Raw genomic sequence first — 16,389 nt, forward strand, 5'->3', positions numbered from 1 at the left:
CAGTTTGGCCTCCATAGCTGTCCGGGCTAACTGTTGGTTCTCTCTCCTAGGCCAATGAGGTGACCGACAGCGCATACATGGGGTCTGAGAGTACCTACAGTGAGTGTGAGACCTTCACAGATGAGGACACCAGCACCCTGGTGCACCCCGAGCTTCAGCCAGAGGGGGACGCTGACAGTGCTGGTGGCTCAGCTGTACCCTCAGAGTGCCTAGACACGATGGAGGAGCCTGACCATGGTGCACTGCTGCTGCTCCCCGGCAGGTTTGTACCCATGGCGTGTGCGTGTGTGTGTGTGGGTGCGTGCGTGCGTGCGTGCGTGCGTGCGTGCGTGCGTGCGTGTGTGTGTGTGTGTGTGTGTCCCTGTGTGTGTGTGTGTGTCCCTGTGTGTGTATATGTGTGTCCCTGTGTGTCCCTATGTGTGTGTGTGTGTGTGTATGTGTGTGTACCCCTGTGTGTGTGTCCCTGTGTGTGTGTGTGTGTCCCTGTGTGTGTGTCCCTGTGTGTGTGTCTCGTGTGGATTCCCTAAACTGTGCTGTCTGCAATGATAGGAACAGTCAGGGTCATATGTAGCTTCCTCCTGTCTCTGTGGGGCTGCACCTGTCCATCCAGATGACATCCCCTTACGCTTCTCCTGCTAGGACACTTCTGGATTTAATGTCCTACAGGGTCTGTCTGTAGAGACAGAAATTATAAGAGATAAACCTTCACTCAGTCTTCTGAGGTTTGTAAGCACAGTTCTTTTTTTAAATAGGGCCTCATATAGCTGAGCGGTAATGATACACACCTTTAGTCCCAAACAGGGGCAGGTGGATCTCTGTGAGTTTGAGGCCAGCCTGGTCTACAAAGTGAGTTCCAGTACACAGTGAAACCCTGTCTCAAAAAAAACAAAAAAAGAAGAAAGGAAGGAAGGAAGGAAGGAAGGAAGGAAGGAAGGAAGGAAGGAAGGAAGGAAGGAAGGAAGGAAGAAAGAGGGAGGGAGGGAGGAAAGGAGGAAGGGAGGGAGGGAGGAAGGAAGGAAGAAAGGAAGAAAGAGAATAGAGCCTTATATATTCTAGGCTCGCCTTGAATTTGCTCTGTGGACAAGGATGATGTGCTTCTGATCTTTTTCAAGTGATGAGATTACAGGTGTGTACCACCAGGACCAGTTATATGCAGTATCATGGATCAATTCCAATCTTTCTGTGTACTGCACAAGCACTTAAAAAGAAGAATTAAATTTTTATTGTTTTAAATATGTCTATGTGTGTGTTTGTGTGCCAGAATGTGCATGTGAGTGCAGGTGCCTGCAAAGGCCAGAGACATAGGATCCCTTGGAACTGGAGTTACAGACAATTAAGAATTGCCATGTAGACCTTCTGGAATTGCAGTCAGTACTCTGAGCATCTCCCCAGCCCTAGAAGCTAATGCTCATCTTCAGAAGCACTCTTAACAACTGAGCTGTGTCTTCAACCCATTAGCACATTTAAAAATTATTATTGTTATTATTATTGGTTTTTTTGAGACAGGGTTTCTCTGTGTAGCCCTGGCTGTCCTGGAACTCTCTCTGTAGACCAGGCTGGACTTGAACTCAGAGATTCACCTCCTTCTTCCTCCCAAGTGCTGGGATTAAAGGCATGCACTGCCACTACCACCCAGCTGCAAAATCCTTTTTTAAAACAGGGTCTCACTATGTGGCTCTGTCTGTCATGAAGATCGGGCTGACTTTGGACTCACAGAGATCCCTCCTGCCCCTGCCTCCCAAATGCTGGGATTAAGGTGTGTACCAACACTAGCCCAATCCTGAAGCCAGAGCTGGAGAACAAAATATTCACATATCTTTGTGATACCCTGCATTGGCCACATATGGATGTAATAAATAATAAATAAATATATCACTAAAAACTTAAAAATTGACAGGTGTGGTGTCACACACCTTTAATGGCAGTGCTCATGATGCAGACAGGTAGACAGAGTTTGAGGCCAGCCTGGGTTGGTTATACAGTCGTTGCAGGCCAGCCAAGAGCTACATAGTGAGACCCTGTCTCAAAGCAAAACAAAACAACACAACAAAAATGACAAGAAACACTAAAAGTGTAATAGTATACTGTTTTTTTTTCTTTCTTTCTCTCCTTCTTTCTTTCTTTTTTTTTTTTTTTTTTAATTTTTGGTTTTTAGAGACAGGGTTTCTCTGTGTAATTACGGTGCCTGTCCTGGATCTCACTGTGTAGCCCAGGCTGGCCTGGAACTCAGAGATCGGCCTGACTCTGCCTCCCAAGTGCTGGGATTAAAGGTGTGCACCGCTGCCCGGCCATAGTATACTGTTACACGTTATTTATTTATTAAAACTGATGGACTGTGCTGTGGCCTCATGATTGATGTGCACAAGTCCTAGGTTCTAGCTCCAGCACTACCAAAAAAAGTTTTTTAAAAACTTATGAATTGTTTATCTGTGGCATTTTTCATGTTTTATATATATATATTTTAAATTGAGACAGGGTTTCTCTTTGTGTCCCTGGCTGTCCTGGAACTAGCTCTGTAGACCAGGCTGGCCTCGAACTCAGAGATCCACCGGCCTCTGCCTACCAAGTTCTGGGATTAAAGGTGAGGACCACCATCACCCAGCTGATCCTACAGTATCACTGATGAGGTCTCTAGCTGTTAACACTGGCCATGTATGTGAATTTAATGGGTGTCAAACTGGCCATGTGTGTGAGTTTCATGGGTGTCAAACTGGAAGTCGCAACCCTGTTGGAGCACTGTGGTTAGCCAAAGAGCATAGGCCCTCCTGACCCTACTGAGTGCCCTTAGCATGGTCTGTCACTCTACTGTCCCGCTTATCCCGGAAGAACAGCCTCTTTGGAGTGATGCAATTTCCTGTCTGTTAGTAAATGAATTAAGTAGCACAATTACTGAAAATCCATTTCACCTGTTTCTGGTTCTCTTCTGTTTTCGCAGTGTGGCTCCTCGGGTGATGTGACTCAGGCTTGTGCCTTATCAAATAGTATACGTCCCCTCAGGTGCCTATGGCTGTGACTCAGAATTGCTTCTGTCTGTCTTTTGTAGAACCCGTTCCCCCAGCCAGGCTGTCGTCATGGTGATTGGCAGTGAGGAACATTTTGAAGACTACGGTGAGGGCAGCGAGGCCGAGCTGTCCCCGGAGACCCTCTGTAATGGGGAGCTGGACTGCGGAGACCCTGCTTTTCTCACCCCCAGGTGACACCTTGCACTGCGCATGGTCTGCTCCTTCTCCATGCCCAGCTCCGGGGAATCTTCTCTGTGGGGTCCTGTGCTGCTCAGGGGAAACTTGCTTTTTCTGCTGCTGTGCAGTTGAACACCACACGGAGGAGTCTGTCCCAGAGGGGGGCTAGCTGCGCCCCTCTTGCCTACTGCAGTATGCTGCAGCCCGTGAAGCATCTGCTGAGCCACTGCACACGGCTGCCGGCGGCTCTGGGGGAGACTGTAGAGTCACGAGCCAGGCTCTACAGATTTTTTGAAAAGTTCTAGCTCTGTGTTAAGCGAACTATGGCATCTGGTAGACAAGACACTTGCTTTCCCTCAGTTGCCTCAGGAGGTTGACTTGTACCTGGCTGGTTTTGACTGCAGACCTGAGTAGCCCCTCCTGAGCATTGAGTCTGAGGAAACCTCCGTCTCCCAGGGGGGCCCAGGCCTGGCTGGACTGCTCTTCCACACTGACCACACCGCCCTTTTGCTTCCTGGTTCCTGATTTTGTCCACTTCAGCCTGGTTATCATGGCAGCACAGACCTGTGGAGCCAATGCTAGAGGCCTTTCTGTGAGCTAATGTGCCGCCTCAAAACAGCGCTGGCTGGGAATGGGCTCTCTGAGCGCATCCTGGGTTGTCCCAGAGTTGGGCATTTCTGCGCCCGTGTCTCCTGTGCGGTGGCCGTCTCCTGCTTGTGCAGTTTGCCCCATCTCCCGCCTGGTGTCCCCAATCTGAAGTGTCACTTTCACGCTACATTTGATGTATTCTTTCCTACCTTTCTTTTTTCTTTTTTCTTTTTTTTTCTGAGACAGGGTTTCTCTGTGTAGTTTTGGTGCCTGTCCTGGATCTCGCTCTGTAGACCAGGCTGGCCTCGAACTCACAGAGATCTGCCTGGCTCTGCCTCCTGAGTGCTGGGATTAAAGGCGTGTACCACCACTGCCCGGCCTCTACCCTTCTTTAAAGTGAACTTGCAGGCTAGTTTTCCACAGCCTGTGGGTCCTTCCCCAGGGATGAGGCTGCTTCCCTGACCTCAGTGCCCAGGAACAGCTATGTCCTGGTCCGCCCGTGTGCTAAGAGCTTCTTGAATTAGAGTCACAGGAGTTCAGCTAGTGTCCCCAGAAGGCTAGACAGAATCCTGAGTTTTTAACACAGACCTCAAAAGCATAAATCTTTTTCAGACAGCAAGACTGTCTCAAAATAACAACAACAAAAACCCAACAAATAAACTCCCCCCCCCCCCCAGACACACTCGGCTGTCACAGTCATGTGATTTCCCCAGGGGAGAAAGCTGTTGTCTACATTTACCTTCCTGATAAAAGGAGTTTGGGGTTCGGGCTCTCACTGCCTGGGTTTGTGTCCTGCCTGGCAGGGGGAATGTGTGGCAGCCCGGGCTGCCCCAGGTGGCGGATGTTGCAGGCTCCTCAGGTGATGTGAAGAAGGGCTTCCAGTAGTCCCCAGAGCACAGGCAGCCCCTGGACCATTCCTCCTCTTCCCGTGCTTCTGTCCAGTGCCTTTCCCTCCCTCCTCCACCTCAGGCCTGGCAAAGACAACCTAACAGGGCCTCCTCTCTCCTGACTGGCCTCTGTCTTTCTAGCTCCAACCCTCTTGCCTCAAAGCTGCGCAACGTCCTCACTGATGAGGTCTTTGAGTTTCACTGTAGCCAGTGCCACAAACAGATCAACCGCCTCGAAGACCTTTCTGCCCGCCTGACTGACCTTGAGATGAATAGGTAACATGGAGAACCTGGTCTTGCTCTGTGCTCCCAGGGAGACTCCCACTGCAGTGCTCCCCACTACTGGGTGTTGCCCAAGGTGCTCCTGCTCTGGTCACCTAGTCTAGCAAGGCACTGGGACGATGGGACTCTTCCTGCGGACCCTACCCCTGCATGCCTTGACCTAGCTTGCCGCCTGTGTCCCTTCTCCTTCATGCATGTGGCAGCCTCGTTGGATGCTGTCCCTGTAGGGGAAACAACCTCACGTGAAACTTTTCTTCATCTGAGTCATGGAGGCAGAGCTGGGGAATTTAAAGATGGGTTTTTAAAGCCAATTTGTAAGTAGTCGTCTGGACTGCGGGGTTAGTCCTCGTCACCTGTGCTCTGGGGCCTTCGGTTCTGTCGGGTGGCTGTACATTCAGATGCAGAGGACTTGGTATGGCTGCTTTGCTCTTACGCCGTGCCCGCTGCTCCTCTGCCCGCTGTCCTGTTCTCGCTCACCTATTACTCATCTCCACCCTTTGCCCCCTGCGTCTCTGTGAGCAGTCCCAGCAGAACCAGCGTTCCAGCGAGTTCTCTTTGCTGCTCCACAAACGCATAGTAACACCTTTGGGTTCTTGGTTCGTATCACCATGCCATTGGCTCAGTGTGACATCCCATTGGCTCAGTGTGAAGAGGCATGAGTCCTTGGCTGGGAGCTTGAAGAAGAAGGGTCCAGAGAAGAGATGGGCTGTATGTGAAGCTATGGATGGCATCCCCTGCCAAGCAGAGGCATCAGATGACCACACAGGCTCTAGTTGGGCAGAAGTGTTGTGGCGGAAAGGAAGACCATCCCGGTAGTGCCGCATGCTTGGAGGTCTGTTAGAGGCCGTGCCTTGTCTGCAGGGCTTTAACCCGGCTAGATCTACACCTCTGTCCCGTTCCAGCTCCAGTCCTGGTGCCCTTGACATGTTATCTTCTTTTCTTGTGTTCTGTGTAGCATCACAGTGAGATAGGATCTTGGCCAGTTGGGAAAGATCAAAGGGAACTCTGTGGGGTCCTGATCACAGTGCTAGAAACCAGAAGTGTTCTTTGAGGGCATGTCTCTGCAAGACTTGGGGGAAACAATGTAGTGTCTGATGATTCCAGAAACCCTGTTGGCTTCCATTGTAGAGGACACAGGCTTTCACCTGCCATGTGTTCAGTGCTGGGGAAGGTGCCAGCTACATTCTTTCTGCTGGTGAACTGCCTCCCTACTGATGAGTAGGGGTGAGTTACAGGTATGTTAAAGAAGACATGTATGTTGTCTCAATCACTGAAGATTTTTCCCATGCTAAAAACCTGCCTCTAAGATGCAATGATCATACCAGTTAGGCCTTGTGGGGCAGAGGTCAGACTAGTATGTGGCTCAGCATGACTGGAATGGGATCTCTCACCCTAAAATGCTCTGCTAGGTCTAGAGAAACTTTCAACTTTAGTTGGAACACAGCTGTCAAGTACTAGCACCCCAGTACTAGTGAGAGCTGAACTGTGCCTCCTGGCCTGCATGGATTCCCTCAGGATAAGCATCATGAACTCACCATATAGCAATAGGGTTTACATTATGTCGCAGGTGTTTGCCCAGTGGGCAACACAGCATTCCTGTAGCTGTTGTGTTCCTTGGGTACCTGGGAGTATCTATAAAAACAATGCATTTTATAGAAACCGAGCAGTCTGATTTACTCAGAGGTATATCTTCAAAATTGTAAGCTGTTGCAGGATTTCCCGGTCTGAGGCTGATGGGTAGATGGAGCAGTCTGATCTTACTGTGCAAGGAGTGTCCATGATTGGAAGATAAAAGCAGATTTGTACTAAAATGTACAGTGCTAGCCAAGAGTCCAGCCAGGAGAGGGAGCCATACAGTAGCTGCAGAGAGACGAAGCTGTGAGGGCAGGAACACGAGCCACTACCAGTGTGTGACAAGAGATCGGAGGAGTCACAAATAGCAAATGTGATGCAGGGATCCAGGTATCACTGCCCACCCAGGAGAAGCTCTGTGCACCTCGGCAGCCCGCAACCCTGTGGAAACGGTGCGGCAAAGACGGTACTGTGCTATCAGCACCTTCTCTCCGGTGCCCTCTGTTGGCAGAATGTAGCATCACAAATGAAAATGTATCCCTGCAATGGACTTCGGAGTCACCACAAAGGATGGTTTGGAACCCAGCTGAAGTGATGCAGGAACGCCTCTCCAAGTAGATTGCCTGCCCGCCCTTGAAAGAGGAAAAGGGGCTGTCGGGTCTGCTGTGAGCTAGGACAGGTGGTTCTGTGCCTGATCACAGTTGTATCTTCCTGGGGCCACAGGTTCAGAAGGGAGGCCATGCGCTGATTGGCCTCAGAGCCAGGAGAGGCATATTGGGCCTACTCTTGCTGCAGTTGGTGGTCTGTGTTACTGCTCCATGGTGGCTCAAGGAAGGGTTTCTAAATCCTCATCCTACAGATATTTGGAGTGTGAAGTGTCAGGACCCAAGCAAAAGCGATTACAGGCCTTCCTGTCAGAGGAGGGCCTGTGTGCTAGCCAGTCAGCTGGGCTCATGGCTTCAGCAGCACTGGAGACATGACAGTAGCCGGTAATGTGGACCCAGGTGCCGGCGGCTGGTGGGTTTAGGCCCTGAGCTTGGCTGGGTACTGTGGCCTGCGTGGTTTCTTTTGAGGTCTTGGGGACGGAACGATGAGACGTGGTGGAGACCTTACGAAAGGTGCCATGCATGTCCTCTGCCTTGCAGAGGGTATTCTGTGCATGTGGCTTGTCTGGGGCCAGGGGCTGCATGCCTGGGCCCTGCTATCTCCCCAGCCCAAGTTTCCTGTTTCCTCTTGTCCTTCTGTCTGCTCCCTGACACGATTTTCCTGTTTGTTTGGTTTTTGCACAGCCCAGCCAAGCGGCTCTCCAGCAGGAAGGTGGCAAGGTAGGCAGAGCCTCGATCACTTGCTGAAAATCTTATGAAATGTCCTGGTAGTCACAGTTTCTGAAGAACATTTTAGAAGATATTCTTGTCCAGGTTTTTTTTTTTTAAATTAATTTAAACTTTCAGGTTTTATTTCCTGGTTTGGGATAGAAAGCATTTGAAGGAATTTCTAGGGCTGTGGGTTTAGACCTGGACTTGGAGCTGATAGCAGCTTCTGTGTCCCCTCTGCCCTTACAGTCTCCTTGTAAGGGCTGGGGTGGGCTGCAGTCTCCCAGTGTCTGCTCTAGGAGTCAGTCTCTTAGAGCTGGCTCTGGGCGGCTGTCTACCCGGCCTACGGTCTTACCAACCCAGTGGCTCATGTGGAGAGAAGAGAGGGTGGGGAAATAGGTCTTGCTAGGGTCTTGGGGTTTGTTTGGGGGGCAAGAGGGATTGGTTTGGGTTTTTGTTTTTTGTTTTGTTTTGCTTTTCAAGACAGGGTTTCTCTGCATAGCCCTGGCAGTCGTGGATCTCACTCTGTAGTCCAGGCTGGCCTCGAACTCAGAGATCCGCCTGCGTCTGTCTCCCGAGTGCTGAGATTAAAGGTGTGCACCACCACTGTCTGGCCTTGTTAGAGTCTTCAAGGCCAGCTTCTGTTTTTAGAGTTAGGCTGCTGTCGGCTTCCTGCTGTAAAAGGTGAATTGTGCTTCTGCCCTCCTGTTGGCTCCGGCACAGTCTTCACTGAAGTCAGCGTTCAGGTCTAAGACGCTGCCATCCGTATGGCCGGGCTCAGGTAGTAGTGCTGTATTTCCTCCCTAAGACCAGCTGCTGCGGCTGCCAAGTTAGTGGACACCTTTGTGCTCTTCCGTTGTCTTTTTTTTCCCCCCAAGACAGGGTTTCTCTGTGTAGTTTTGGTGCCTGTCCTGGATCTCGCTCTGTAGACCAGGCTGGCCTTGAACTAAGAGATCTGCCTGCCTCTGCCTCCTGAGTGCTGGGATTAAAGGCATGTGCCACCACCACCCAGCTCTGTTGTCTTCTGAGTCTCTAGCCTGTCTTCACTGCCCAGCCCTCTCTTGGGACCATGGGCGAGAACCCCTCCTGTTTTGTACAGGTATCTCCTGGCTTCACAGCTAGGGACTTCGCATGTCCCCCCCACCCTATGAATTCTTTGTTTCGGAGATTGAGTCCTCCAGTTCCCTGCCCCAGCCTGCTCCAGTCTCACCCCTTTTTGTTTTGCATATCTTCCTGTGGGCTTCCTGAGAAGGGAAGGAACGGGGTAAAATTCGAGACCTTGGACACCTTGGGAGTGTCCTTTGGTTAGTTTGGGTCAAGGTTGTGAATTTTCCTTAAATTTTTCTGGGGTCAGTGGTCACAGCCTTTGGTACTGGAGTTGCTGCTAAATCCAACTTCTCTGTTTCTTTATGGCTTTTCTCTCTGTGGAAGCTTTCAAGATGGTTTTTTTTTTTTTTTTTTTTTTTTTTTTTTTTTTTTTTTTTTTTTTTTTTGCTTCTAAAGAGACTTTTAGCTGGTTCTGCTGCTGCAGGCCTGGATTCACAACTACTTGGGAGAATGAGGCAGAAGATTCAACATAGACTGTATCTCAAACTTTTGAAAAAGTTCTGGGAATGGAGGGTGCATGCCTAACATACACGGGCCTTGGGTTCAAGTCCCCAAACCTTTTTAAAAAGAAAAGAAATGAATAAATTCCATGAGTCCTGTTGCAAGCCCTCTCTTACTAACTGTGAGGACAAAGTAAAGGTGAGCCGCTCACCGAGAAGCATCTACGGGCGTCTCTGGTAGGATTGTCTTGCTGCGCCTTTACATCCCCGCATTCTGGCGCAGAGGCCTCCTGGCGGCTGGGGGCCTGTGGGAAACAGGCAGTATCTGTACTTGACCTTCTCTGGTCTGACCTCTTCAAGAAGGGCACTGAGCTCATAGTAATGTCATAGCCATGCAGCTGTACTTAGTTACAGTACCACAAGGAATGGCTTGGGTGCCCTGCTCACGTCCTCCCGAACAAGCAGCGGCTGGAGGAAGCGTCTGAAGTGAGCTCGGCCTCCCTCGCTAATATCTTTACAGGGCCGGGGGCAGCTGCTAGGCTTTGTGTCTGGAGAAGATCTGTCCAGAGGGTCAGAAGAATCTCATGGCTTGAGAAGACTGGGCAGTGAAGTCTGATCCTTTGAAATAGTCTCTGAGAATTTTCCTTGTCAAATGTATTTGTTGCATCAAAAGTCAGATGTCATGTTCATAGTTAATTTATGGATCAAAAGTACATCCTGTAGTGTACCTGAAGAATGTCAAAGCATATGTGCAGATTTTATTCCACTGCCATTGTGCCCTTAATTCTGTCCCTAGAATTCTCAGGAAACACAGAATGGCTGTCCTGTGATTCATGTTGCAGAATGTCCAACCCTTTATGCATTGTGGCTAAGATGGGTATTTTGCAGTGTCTAGCTGTGACTCTGTGACCTGGCTGTGTCCATGAAGCTGTTCCCTCCCTGTCCCTGTTGGAAATGGAAGTGGCCTTCCCCTGAAGCACCTGGCACAGAGTTGGCCCAGTGGGATTCACAGCAGGGACATTATTTCCACCCCTTTGGCAAAATATGTGTCTGGGTCATCCCAGAACTCATGCTCCTCTTGCTGGCCACAGCCCCTTCTCCTGGGGGCTCTTGAGGGGAGTTAAAGGAAGAGCCCTTCTTCTTGGTGGGGATTAAATAAGCCACACTCCGATGCTAGACAACCTCGGCTTCACCAAGAGACCACACATTGGATGCTTAGGGGCAGCATGTTCCCTCTCCTGAGATAGGCCCAGGCCTTGGCCCCTGACCAGGGTGGCCTCTAGGGTCTAGGGTGGGCAGTTTCCTTTCCTGGGAGTGGCATGAAATTGAGGTCAAGGTCCTGTTTAAGAGCAGGGGCTGACGGAGAACACAGTGCTTGTCAGCACCCTTTTGTGAATCTGAGGAAACGCTAGAGCAGATTCTAGAAGAAAGTGGCTTTGTCAGGCCTATGGTCCCAGGGCAAAGGAGCTTGCTTCCTTTTCCCCTAAAATATTCATGAGGGGGAAAAAAAGGAAATGTCCAAGCTCAGTCAGTGAGAAAGGAAACAGCTTCATTCACTGACAAAGTGGCCACAGCTGAATCCTCAGTCTGTGGAATCCTTACCAAAGCTGGCAATGAAATACTCTTGTTGAAACTCACTGAAGCTCCTTACTTGCCTGCAGATTGTTCCCCATTTCATAAGAGAAGGCTCAGCGAGCTTGAATGCTTTCTCAAGGTCACACAGATCTGAGCATCAGGCCATCAAGTTTAGAACCTGACCCCTAGTGTGGGACAAATTCAACACACAGCTGTGCCGCCACTTCTGTACACATGCCCTGAAAGGTGTGTGGACCACTGCCGAATTAGACTGACCACAATTGAGCAAGCGCGTCTGAACCACAAGCAAGTGTCCATTTGCACCCTGCCCAGGCATCTGCAGCTGAGGAGTGGCCCTGCCAAGAGCGCAGTGAGGGGTCCTTGAGGTTCCATGAGACTGCAGGGCTGGTGTCTGGGCCTTGACCTGACACTGGTGCCCAAGAGGACTGCACCTGGGTCCTTCCCTAGTTCACCTGTACTAAGCTCCACCTGTGACCCAAGGTGTGACGGGAGTGACCTCAGGACCCTTAACTTTCAGTACCATAGAGGGCACACGGGAAACCAAGTGTCAAGATTGTAGGTAGAAGCTGGATGTGGTGGTGCATACCTTAATCCCAGTAGAGGCAAGTTAATAAATAAATGAATAAATCTCTGAATTTGAGGGAGGCCTGCCTGGTCTACATGGTGAATTCCAGACTAGCCAACCAACACAGCAAGACGTGTCTCAGAACAAAAATAAAATGTATGCAGAACTGGGCACAGTGGCCCACAGCAATTAGGAAGCTAAAGCAGGAAGATTTCAAGTTTGAGGCCAGTCTGTGTTACATAGCAAGAAAAAACTCATCTCAGCCGGGCGGAGGTGGTGGTGGTGGTGGTGGTGGTGGTGGTGGTGGTGGTGGTGGTGGTGGTGGTGCACGCCTTTAATCCCAGCACTCAGGAGGCAGAGACAGGCGGATCTCTGTGAGTTCAAGGCCAGCCTGGTCTACAAAGTGAGTTCCAGGACAGCTAGGGTGGTTACATAGATAAATCCTGTCTCAAAAAACAAACAAACAAACAAAAAACAAGAAAAACAAAAAAAGAACAAAAGACAAAAAAAAGTCACACACATGTAGGTATACTATACAGGAGTCAAGATCCTAAATTAATATTTGATGGGCTTCTGGTGGATTTGAGATTATTTCATATCATGGTAAGGAATGATGTGTTTTATTGCACCCTGGTCCAAAGTACCCTGTTGTCCTCTCAGCTGGCAGGGGAAAGGTTGTACTGATAGGCTCCAAAGAGTTCTAGGAACACTCAAGCTCCGGAGCGCAATCTGCTTGTTCCCTGCCCCTTGGTAATGCTGAATGATTGGCTCAGGGACACCCCTTCTTGGTGCTTTGATCAGGAGAACACTGCCCCCCAGGAGTTGGGGAGGGCATGTGCTCTGTGATGCTGGTGTCTGCCTTTCAGAGGGACTTGGAAGCAGTCTTGTTTGAAGAGCTTATCGTGTGGGTTTTTCCATTCTTCCCTCTGCTGTTGGGTCTTTTCTGTAGGTATCTGCACCAGTCGGGGGCTCTGACCATGGAGGCCCTGGAGGACCCTCCCCCAGAGCCTGTGGAGTGCCCAGACGAGGATATTGCTGACAAGGTAGGTCCTCTGTGTTGAGAGCTGGGCAGAGGTGATGGGCAGTCTCATCAGAATGCTACAGGGAAGAGCTCGGCCTGTTCCTGCAGCTCTGTGAGGTGCTGGGTGGTGCTTGGGAACACCTGGTCTCTTCTTGGCACTTGGGGAAATGGCAGTGGTGTCATCTGGCTATTTAAATCCTTTGTTCATCCTTGGTTCCCTCAAATGTCTATGTCATAAAAGAAGGGCATTTCATAGCATTTGGACAGAGCAAGCCAACAAGGAGTAGAACCAAACAAGAGCCATAATATTTTATTATATTTGTTTATTGTTGTATATGTGTATGGTTACATATGTGGCTGTCATAGGTAGTTCTGTCCTTCAAACATGTGGGTTCCAGGGTTGGAACTCAGGTTGTGAGGCTTGGTAGCAAGTGCCTTTACCCAGTGAACTATCTCAGCAGATTGCTATTAGTTATTGTGCCAGATTGTGCCAGGTTCCTTCATGTGAGTCATTTCAGGGGAGCACCAAGAAGGAGGTGCCAAGGACAGTTTACTTGGGGCTTCCAGTTTCAGATGATAGAGTCCATGACCATCATGGCTGGGAGCATGACAGCAGGCAGGCAGGAAGGCACTGGAGCAGCAACCGAGAGCTCACATCTTGAGGAACAACCATGAGGCAGAGTGAGCTAACCGGAAATGGGTGGGACTTTTGAAAACTCATAGTCTGCCCCCAGTGACACACCTTCTTTGACAAGACCACACCTCCTAATCGTTCCCAAACAGTTCTTTAGGTGGGGACCAACTATTCAAATCTATGAGCCTATGGGGGCCATTCTTATTCCAACCACCACATTTCATTCCTTAGTCCCATCGTTTTGTGGCCATATCATAATGAAAATGCATTTAGTCCATCTTCAGACATCCCATCATCTTCCACAGTATTAACACAATTTAAAAGTTCAAAGTCTTTCTGAGTCTCAAGGTTCTCCCTCCCTCTCTCTTTCTTTTTCCAGACAGTGTTTCTTTGTGTAGCCCTGGCTGTCCTGTAACTCACTCTGTAGGCTGGCCTCAAACTCACAAACATCTGCCTGCCTCTGCCTTCTGAGTGCTAGGATTAAAGTTGATTTTATATATATACTAGTAGGAACTACAGTTAGCTATTTGTCCTGAGTTTCTTTTAGACCTGACACTATTACTGTGATATGACACTGTGACCAAGGCAACTTGTAGAAGAAAGAGTTTATTTGGGGTTTACAGTTCCAGAGGGATAGGAATCCATCACCATCATGGCAGAAAGCATGGTGTCAGACAGGCAGGCACTGGAGGAGCAGCTGAGAGCTCACAGCCATGAGGGTTCTACAAGGAAACAGAACTTATAGAATGATATTCATTCTCTCTCTCATTAGAATAGTTTACAGACAGGGCCTGGAGAAATGACTCAGTGGTTAAGAGCATGGGCTGCTGTTTCAGAGGACCTGAGTTCAATTTCCAGCAACCACATGGAGGCTCACAACATCTATAGTGGGATCTAATGGCCTCTCTGTCGTGTAGACATGCATGCAAATAGAGCACTCACATACATAAAATACATACATACATACATACATACATACATACATACATAAAACTTTTTAAAAAAAAAAAAAAAAAAAGAATGGTTACAGTCTGTGGTCCAGCTAGTCCAGCAATGGCCATCTACCAATGGAAGGTCTAAGAGTCCAGTAGTTGCTCAGTCCGCAAGGCTGGGTGTCTCATCTGGTCTTTGATATACATCAGAATCCCAAAAAAGTACCTCCAATGCCAGTCAAGGAATGGACTTGCTAGTGAGATCGGGAAAGAGCAGGCAAGGAACGAGCTCCCTCCTTCCATGTCCCTCTAGAGGCTGCCAGCAGAGGGTGTGGCCCAGATTCAATTTGGGTCTTCCTATTTCAAATGATTTAATTAAGAAAAAATCCCAGCTGGGCAGTGGTGGCACACGCCTTTAATCCCAGCACTTGGGAGGCAGAGGCAGGCAAATCTCTGTGAGTCTGAGGCCAGCCTGGTCTACAGAGCGAGTTTCAGGAAAGGCACAAAGCTACACAGAGAAACCCTGTCTGGAAAAAAGAAAAGAAAAGAAAAAATCCCTAGCTGGGCAGTGATCGAGTTGACAACCAAGAATAGCCATCACAAGTTCATCCCTTGTCAACATATAATCATATTTCCCCATGTTATGTTTAATTTCTAGATGAAAATAATAACCAGGTCATAATTACACCTAACATGATATAATTATCCCACATACAGTCTCAAATAGGTTGCAATATCCCGTGAGAGACATCCTTCCCCTCTCCCACCCAAGACAGGGTTTCTCTGTGTGACAGTCTTGGCTGTCCTGGAACTTGCTTTGTAGACCAGGCTGGCCTCGAACTCAGAGATCCACCTGCCTCCCGAGTGCTGGGATTAAAGGCATGTGTCACCACTGCCCGGCTGATGTTATATTTCATGGTAAAGAAATTGAAGAAAGAAAGCATAAATATCTGTATAACTTCATTCTTAACAAAATAGGAGGAAACACTAATGTTAATTATAATCCTTGTTTCTACAACTGGTTACATACCCTTAGCTGGTATATATAACTATCTTGCCCAACTACCCATTCTGTATTTCTTCCACCCTCAGTAAGCAACTTCAGCAGGCCTTGGCTCTTTTCCTGGAGGGTCTGTGCCCTTTGTCATCCTGCCTGGATTAGGCTGTTGTAGCTTCCCATTGTCATTAATCACAGGACATGATTAATGGTAGACCCAAGAGACAGTCATCCTAAAGAATCGCCTACACCCCACACATAATCTTTGTGACCTCCACTGTGGAGAAGAATCCAATTTCCCCTTGGTAATCTGGATCAATCACCCCTCCTAACACAGCTCTTCATTTCTTAGCCTGTTAAGGGCATCAGGGTCTTCTGGATCACATGATGATAACCACAGGATGCGTTCAGGGACCCCCCCTGCACTTGTGTGAGTCAGACTTTAGAAAAACTCCGTTAATCACCTGACCACCATAAACCTCTCCTTTAATAGGAGGGCCACAGTGTTTCTTGGGGTCCTCCCAGAATCAGCATCAATTCAGATCCAGTATCCAATAGACTCTGGGAAGTCTGATTGTTACTTCCCCCGGTGTGCAGTTCCCCTTGTAAAAGGCCGCAGGTCTCTCTGGGAAGGCCTGGAGAACGGCTAACACTGAAACTCTTAGGTATTTGTCAAGTTCCTTCCTCAGGGGAACCTGGCCATCCCTGCATTCAAGAGGTTTTGGATCTGCAAACTGGCTCCAGTCTGGAAACTGGTTCACAGGCTGAGATTCCCTTTGCCAGTCCAGTGCAGACTTTCTTTCATTTGTTTTAGAATTTTCTGCTTATTCAGATCCAAGAGAAATGCAGTAGGCTTCTTATCTACTTCATGCCTGGAGATACCAGGACTGATTAGCCAGCACCAAAGGTCCATATGTGAGTCATGCCCCCATAAAAGGTACTTTGTGCTGACCATTACAATAACTAGATCACCTTGCCTTTGGCAATTCCATGCTGCCACCTGGCCTTGCCACTTCCGGGCCCAGTTAAACCCACTGTATCTAATTCTTCCAGGCTAAGGTCTGGCACAAGGAAGAGGGTGGCAGCAAACCTCTTCAGATGTGCTGAGACCTCTCGCCGTTTGCATCTTAGACAGTTAGTGAAGGCCGTGTCTTCTGGGCCTTCCCATCATGGAGGATTAGATTTTACACAGCACACCCACTCTAGCATTTCCATTTCCTTGGGCCTGAAAATGCCTTCATCAACACTAAGCCAAGGGATATCAGGCATCTCCAGC

General features: G+C 49.0%; 1 protein-coding gene across 5 annotated transcripts in view; it reads left to right on the forward strand.

Moving 5' to 3' along the window:
• The window catches only part of Rab11fip3 (RAB11 family interacting protein 3), an 83,661-nt gene that overhangs the window by 57,671 nt on the left and 9,601 nt on the right, over positions 1–16,389 (forward strand). For 2 of the 5 annotated variants that reach the window (XM_076578114.1, XM_076578115.1), the window contains 5 exons: positions 51–262; positions 3,044–3,193; positions 4,796–4,930; positions 7,798–7,833; positions 12,479–12,572. In XM_076578114.1, the coding sequence (XP_076434229.1) occupies positions 51–262; positions 3,044–3,193; positions 4,796–4,930; positions 7,798–7,833; positions 12,479–12,572 (627 nt within the window). The remainder of the gene's footprint in view (positions 1–50; positions 263–3,043; positions 3,194–4,795; positions 4,931–7,797; positions 7,834–12,478; positions 12,573–16,389) is intronic. The other 3 variants (XM_076578116.1, XM_076578118.1, XM_076578117.1) reach the window with 2 other exon arrangements.

This window comes from Peromyscus maniculatus, chromosome 8 (genome assembly GCF_049852395.1).
Source record: "Peromyscus maniculatus bairdii isolate BWxNUB_F1_BW_parent chromosome 8, HU_Pman_BW_mat_3.1, whole genome shotgun sequence".
Classification (NCBI taxonomy): domain Eukaryota; kingdom Metazoa; phylum Chordata; class Mammalia; order Rodentia; family Cricetidae; genus Peromyscus; species Peromyscus maniculatus.